The 7,502-nt window shown below is 39.9% G+C and overlaps 1 protein-coding gene across 1 annotated transcript; it reads left to right on the top strand.

Moving 5' to 3' along the window:
• The first annotated feature begins 1,880 nt into the window (after positions 1-1,880).
• On the top strand, positions 1,881-3,448 carry LOC140806658 (uncharacterized). The gene is made up of 4 exons (XM_073163210.1): positions 1,881-1,977; positions 2,136-2,431; positions 2,582-2,781; positions 3,286-3,448. The coding sequence occupies exons 1-4, from the start codon at positions 1,881-1,883 to the stop codon at positions 3,446-3,448; spliced, it is 756 nt and encodes a 251-aa protein (XP_073019311.1).
• The last annotated feature ends 4,054 nt before the right edge of the window (positions 3,449-7,502 follow it).

Raw genomic sequence — 7,502 nt, 5'->3', positions numbered from 1 at the left:
TTTGGTTGCAAGAATAATTAGATTGAAAATAGATTTAAACGTAACACCAATTTATAACAATTAACAATAGAATAAAAGATCTAGAGGTCCGATTTCACGCAACAGTCCACCATGTGTAATTTCTTGTAGCTATGTTATAAAAATCCTTCTTATTCATTAGCCAAGAATCCTATAAATATCTACACCCTCTCCCGATAGATATTAGTTATCTAAAAATAGATTGCAACGTTCCCATCAACCGTCTACAATTAAATAACACATTAAACATTAGATTCTCTATGAGCTTCGATAGCATTATAGGAACTCCCGAACTCTATAAATACCATTGATGTATTTTTCCTTTTTCTTTTTTATAATTTCCTCTTCTGAGTGATAAATTGTAAACATATAAATCATTCAAATTATGGCCAATAAATTGAAAGCATTAAGATTAGAATAATACAAATGAACAATAAGAAAAACTTAAATAGCTTAGTTCATAATATCCAACACATGGTTTCTAGTTTTGTTCCATCTTTCCTCTAGAAATAAAAATTAGTTCATGATAACACAAGTAAAACAACAAAATATAGTTATAAAACAAGACAAGTCAAATGAAAAATAAAAGAAAGAAGAACTTAGAACAAGAGTTTGAAGTGCTGAGTCCGTCCCCGGAGTTGTGCAGCAGATTTTTCCAAAAAAACTTGATGAACTTGAGTCTTCAATCTCCTAGCAGCAGCCTCCACTCTTATTTGGCTCCCCAATACCCTAGATGGTAAGTATATGATGTCCTTTTATAGTCCAGACAAGCCTCAATTCGTAGCACACCAATATCTTGGACTTTCATGCCCAGCACACAAAAATATAGATTTTCCGGATTCTATTTTTCAAGGAGTGCGGGTGCGGTCAAGAGGACACCGCGGGTGCGGTGTTGGTTCTGGTGTGCGAGCGCAGGTGCGGTCTTGATTTTAGCGCGGGTGCACTGCTTCACTGCGGGTGCGGTGTTTGTATAAGCACTGCTGCTTCTGTATTTTTTTTATCTTTTGCACTTTCCAATTCAATACTTTACTACTCCAAACTCTCATTCTAAGCTTCCAAACTACAACAACAAAAACAACGACAAATCACATAAAACCTGCTCAAGAATCACAAAATTCCAAGTTAAAAATAAGTAATAAAAGTACAATAAATTGCACTTATCAAGTATTCTCAAAGATAGACCTCCGATCTGGATATCATCAGCTGAAGGTAAGAGATTCTGACGTACATAAGACAGCCTTCCAGATGCGTTATGGGTACTATGAGTTTATGGTGATGCCCTTTGGTCTGAAAAACACGCCCGTGATCTTCATGGATCTCATGAATCGCATGTTTTAGCCATTTTTGGATCAGTTTGTCATAGTTTTCATTGACGATATTCTGATTTATTCGAAGAGCAGAGAGGAGCATAGTTATCATCCGAGGACTGTACTGCAAACACTACAGGACATACGGCTGTATGCCAAGTTCAATAAGTGAGAGTTCCGGCGTGATAGAGTGGCATTCTTGGGCCACATTGTATCTGGGGATGGAATTGAGGTCGACCCCAGTAAGTTCAAGGCAGTCAGAGATTGATTTGTGCCTAAAAGTGTGACAGAGATCCGTAGCTTCTTGGGATTAGCCGGTTATTACAGGAAGTTTATTTAGTGCTTCTCTTCCATTGTAGTGCCTTTGATCGCCTTGACAAAGAAGAATGCCAAGTTTTTATGGGGATCTTAGTGCCAAGAGAGCTTTGACAGACTGAAGCAAGCATTGACCACTGCACCAGTTCTAGAATTGCCATCAGGGCCGGGAGAGTTCGTAGTTTACACAGATGCTTCGAAGCTCAGTTTGGGTGCGGTTCTGATGCAGCATGAGCCTACATGTCTCGACAGCAGAAGGTCCATGAGAAGAATAATCCTACTCATGACCTTGAACTAGCAGCAGTGGTATTTGCCAGAAGATTTGGAGACACTATCTGTATGAGGAAAAGTTCAGGATAATCACTGATCACAAGAGCCTGAAGTATGTCTTCACATAGAAAAAGCTAAACATGAGACAAAGGAGATAGCTATAGCTAGTGAAGGATTATTACTGTGAAATTAGATACCATCCGCGTAAGGCTAATGTGGTTGCAGATGCACTGAGCAGGAAGCACACAGTGATTGCTCATTTGTCGGTACAAAGACCACTACAGGAGGAGATTAAGAGGTTTGAGCTTGCAGTCTACGCCAGGGGCAATGCCCCAAATCTGGCTACTCTGACAGTACAGTCGACTTTGAGAGACAGAATTCGGGCAGAGCAGACTTCTGACGAGCTGTTGCAGAAGTGGATACAGAGGGACGAGGCTAAGGGCCAGAGACTATACATAGTTGTAGACGACATAGTCAAATATATGGACCGTCTATGGGTTCCTGACAGTGATTCCCTTAGAGTAGATATCTTGAGCGAGGCCCACAGCACCCCGTAATCCATCCATCCAGAGAGTACGAAGATGCATAAGGATCTGCAGACTCTTTATTTGTGGCCGGGCATGAAGCGGGATATTTTGCGATTTGTCTCCGAGTGTTTGACATGTCAACAGGTCAAGGCAGAGAATAAGAGACCTGTAGGGAAGCTTAGACCACTCCATATTCCTGAGTGGAGATGGGAGAACATCACCATGGATTTTTTGACAGGGCTTCCGAGGACTACTGACGGATATAATGCCATATGGGTGATGGTTTATCGGCTCACTAAATCAGCTCATTTCCTACCGATCAAGAAGATTTTCACCATGACTCAGTACGCAGAGCTGTACATCAGAGAGATAGTCAGACTGCAGGGGATTCCAGTGTCCATCGTGTCAGATGGGGATCCAAGGTTCACGTCTGCTATTCTGGAAGAGTCTACACCAGGCCTTGGGTACTAAGTTGCTAGTCAATACTTCATTCCGTCATCAGACAGATGGACAGTCAGAGAGGGTGATTCAGATCCTAGAAGACCTACTCAGAGCTTGCATGATCGACTTCCAGGGCAGTTGGGAGCCGAAGTTTCCTCTTGTGGAGTTCACGTACAACAACAGTTATCAAGCGTCTATTGGTATGGCTCCTTATGAGGCATTGTACGGGAGGAAATGTAAGGCTCCAGTGTATTGGGATGAGTTAGGAGATAGGGCTGAGTAGGGACCGGATATCATCAGGCATACCGCAAAGTTAGTGGCCAAGATCCGAGACAGGATGAAGACCGCTCAGAGCCGGAAAAATAGTTACGCAGATCAACGACGCCGAGATCTTGTGTTTGTCGTAGGAGACCACGTGTTTTTGAAGGTCGCACCGATGAAGGATGTGATGAGAATCGGGAAAAAGGGCAAGCTCAGTCCGAGATACATAGGGCCCCTTGGGATACTGGAGAGAGTTGGGACATTTGCATACAGAGTTGCATAGCCGTCGAATCTGGCGGGAGTTCATAATGTGTTCCATGTCTCTGTGTTGCGGAAGCACATGTCGAATCCTTCACAAGTATTGAACTATGAGTCGCTACAGCTGACACCGAACTTGTCTTTTGAGGAGAGACCCACTCATATTTTGGACAGGCAGGAGAGGAGGCTCCGAAACAAGATGATCCACATGGTTAAAGTCAAGTGGCTGAATCATTCAATGTAGGAGGCTACTTGGGAGAAGAAGACCGAGATGAGAAGTCGCTACCCGGAGTTAATTCGATATGTTTTAAATTTCGAGGACGGAATTTTGTTTTTTTTGGGGGGGGGGGGGGGGATGAGAGTTGTAAGGTCCATGAAATTTAAAGTACGTAACCTGAATACATGCAATCTAGGGTTTTTATTTAAATCACGTGTTTAATGATTTTATCACTTAGAGCATAATTATTGCATTGATATGATTTAATTCACGAGTATTTGTAAAGTTTATTGCATTAGAATTTAAGTTGCATTTCGCGCTCAAACTAAAAAAAATATTTTTATTGAATAAGTATTTTTATTTATTTTATAGAAGGTGTTTTAAGTATGACTTTTGAAAATGAGCTTTGATTGATTATTTATACCTGCCAGGTTATATTTTTAACCGGTACGCAAATTTTAACGATTTGTGGGACATTTGAGGGCTCGGGCAATATTTTCAAAAACGTAACCAAAATAATTATTTTTCAGGAGCATTTTTGGGCTAGTTGGGTTTGTTTTAAATTTTAATGGGCTAAAAATTCCTTTTAATCCTTTTAAAAATTAGATTAAGCCCATTAGTGCATGTATTATCTATTTAAAACATACCCTAGCAAATCCTAACCTTATTCTCTCCTAGTGGCCGCCCCTCCCTCCCCATCAGCAGCCTCTCCCTCACGCTGTTGCAGCAGCAGCCAGCCACCGTCGAGTTCCTCCATTTTTCTTTCAAGCAAGTTCCCTCCCAGCTCCTCCGGTGCTTCCCCGACGCACGTTTCTTCGAGTTTGTGAGCCTATAATCATCTAGCCATGATTGTATTTTCGTTTTCTCCTCATACACGTCATAATTATGCTGAATTTTATGTATTTGCATTAAAATTTTATGATCCACCTTGTGTGAGACGCCGGGATTTTACGATCCAAAGCAAATCAAATTTTCAGCAAATTTAACTCGATGAAGTATCTTCAAAGCTCGGGAGTGAGCTGAACGGGAGGCTTAGCTGCGAATAACCATATCCATCGAGGAGTTGTCACGAGAGGAGTAAAACCCCAGCTCAAGGACTCGATCCTTCAGTTCGAAGAAGCTCAACCAAGCTTGTCTTAACAAGACCACAAAGGAAGCTAAAGGATGAGCTAAAGGTTTGGACAAATTAAGTATGCAAGAAATGACTTTTGAATAAACCCATAAAGGAGCTAAGGGATTAAGCTAAGGGTTAGGACAAATTCATGGTATAAGAAATAACCCTTGAGATGTTCAAGGTGACTCTTGGGGATGACCACACCATTATTGCATTTCTTGTGCTCCAAGGGGTCGGCCAAGGGGAACCAAGGGGGCAAAAATTTGTCTATAAATACAAGGTTCCATGCTATACAAAGTTCACACTAAAAGCTCCCAAATTCTCCAAGATTTCGGATTCCCATCATCCTTCACAAGTTTCGGCCAAGCTAGCAAGGAAGAAAGGAAGGTTCGTGCAGTCCAGTGCGGAAGTCTTACGTCGAAGTGCTGTTTGATTGAAGACTGCATTTGCTAAAGTCACGTCGAAGTGCTGCCCGATTTTCAACAAGAAACTTCCTTCAAGATACGAGAAGCGGGCTTTCGTTAAATAATTTGTTGAATTTTGAAACTTTGACATAAATAATGTGTGGGGACCCAGACGATAATCATCTTCTTAATCGTCATTGGGACTAATTTACTCAATTAGAATAAACTAGGTCTAATTTTTTTTTAAAGTACATTATCAAAGCGGAACGTAATGGCATACATCTTAATATACATGTCAGTATTAAAAGTACAAGTCTTGCACTATATACAATCAGTCTCAACTAAGGTTTAACAACTATATAGCAAGTGTTTAAACCCTATATCTAGTCCAAGTCCGTAGTCTCCACTGTAATCTCGATTTTTCTTCACCTCTGTGACCCTGAACCTGTCTCACTTGTTGTCATGCACACATACAAACACGACAACAGCAGGATAACTCCGGTGAGAATAAAATCCCAGTATAAACAACGTATAAATGCAATCATATAAAACATATATAAGAGCATAATAAACATCAAAACATGTATCTCATCTGACCACATGAATCAATACAAATTTGTACCTAAATCAAGGACTCATTTCTAATCTAGGGATTTCGATCTAATTTACACTTTGGCATGTTGTATCGAATGTCTACAATAGAAGTCGATCTACATCTAAGCTCATCGATACACCGTAAGTCTAGGGTCTTAGCAGTTCTGTCAAAGACTTGGCGGTTCTGCCCTAGCTAGGCTAATCTTCCCTAGACTCGAATTCTTGCTCTTCTATAATTCAATAGACTAAACATATCAATCTGATAATTTTCAAATATCAATGCAATAACATAAAGTATGTGGTTTTGGGAAACTCGAGCCAAACCTCACTCGAGTTGTGCAATCCCAACTCAACATTAATTTATACCTTTCTTTTTGTCGCTCTGATACAATCGAAGTCTCAAACTCAAAGTCTGTCAATGTTCAATCTGGCAATGACAATATCAATATACTGTATCAATATTCTATTTAAATCAAGACATCTCTGTCTTATCAAATTCTGACGGTACAACAGTACAATCTTGCGATACCGGTAATACCATATCAGTATATACCATTTCTAATAACTTATAATCAACCACCGTACAAATGTGACATTAATCTTAATCAATTCCATTCTGATAATCATAACAATTTCATATGATATCTGTTTCTTAATCTTACTTCAATTCTATGATGTCCACTATATTAAGAACACCATATATGAATCATGCCTGATTCTGACAATATCATAATTTCAACACATATCAAAACTTACGTCCAGTTGAAGCCTACGTCGATAGGAACACAGTATTGCAGTCAGATTCAAAATCGGACGGACGGATCGAAATATAAAGGCGTAAGGATTTTCTGGAGAATTTCTCGATTTCCCTTCTTCGTCTCTAATGAATTCTGAAGGAAAACATTATATATATATATATTTATATATATATATATATATCTCTCTTGCATGTTAGAGATAAGTGTTTACTTTTCATGAATTTCGGTCGGCGCTCGGGCGGTGCTAAACTACCGCTCGAGCGCGGCATTCTCTGTCCAAGCACTTTCAATTGCACCTTGGCGCTTGGGTGGTCACAACCTACCGCCCGGGCGCCACATCTTCTGCCTGAACATGTTCTTGTTGAACATTGGCGCTCGGGCGGTTATTTTCTACCGCTCGGGCGCCAATAGTTCTGTCTAAAAATTGAACCCTTCATATGCTTTAGCCAATCTGGTCCAGTGCTAGCCCGATTATAATCACATCAATTCAAATTCAATAATCTCAGATTAATAGATTAAAATCTTGGGCATTACATAATGAGACATGCATGTTGGTGTGTCCCTTTTTCGAAAATATTGGTATGATCTGTTTAAAATTTCGATCGATTATATGTTCTCTTCTATACTTCGAAATCTTTGGTTCCACTGTGTCTGTAAGAAAATTCTGAAATCTGAAACTCTGAAAAGTTATGTCTGAATCCTGTTACACTTTTACGATTTGAATTTTAAATGGGACGAGAATTGTAGTTCTGTTCTGGCACCCACTGGTAGGTATAAAACCATATTCTGTTCTGGCCCCCATTGGTGGGTATAAAACCATGTTCTGGCCTCACCCCTTAGAGGACTAACATATTGGGGACAATTTGACCATGGAAATGAGATGAGTAACAGTGTTACGTCTGTTCTGATATGTTCTGTTCTAAATTGATTTAATCTGTATCTGAATTGTTCTGAATCATCTGATGAATTCTGTCATTTATTCGATTTGTCTCTGTCCTGATAAGCTAAGAATATTAAG

Source organism: Primulina eburnea, chromosome 12 (genome assembly GCF_022965805.1).
Source record: "Primulina eburnea isolate SZY01 chromosome 12, ASM2296580v1, whole genome shotgun sequence".
Taxonomy (NCBI): domain Eukaryota; kingdom Viridiplantae; phylum Streptophyta; class Magnoliopsida; order Lamiales; family Gesneriaceae; genus Primulina; species Primulina eburnea.
This window is presented reverse-complemented; position numbering and strand designations above follow the sequence as displayed.

Coding starts and splice junctions, on each gene's coding strand:
- LOC140806658 (XM_073163210.1), top strand. CDS start 1,881: ATGTCTCGACAGCAGAAGGTCCATGAGAAGAATAATCCTACTCATGAC. Junction 1,978..2,135: donor AAGATTTGGAGACACTATCT/GTATGAGGAAAA, acceptor ATGTGGTTGCAG/ATGCACTGAGCAGGAAGCAC. Junction 2,782..3,285: donor AAGATTTTCACCATGACTCA/GTACGCAGAGCT, acceptor TGTTTGTCGTAG/GAGACCACGTGTTTTTGAAG.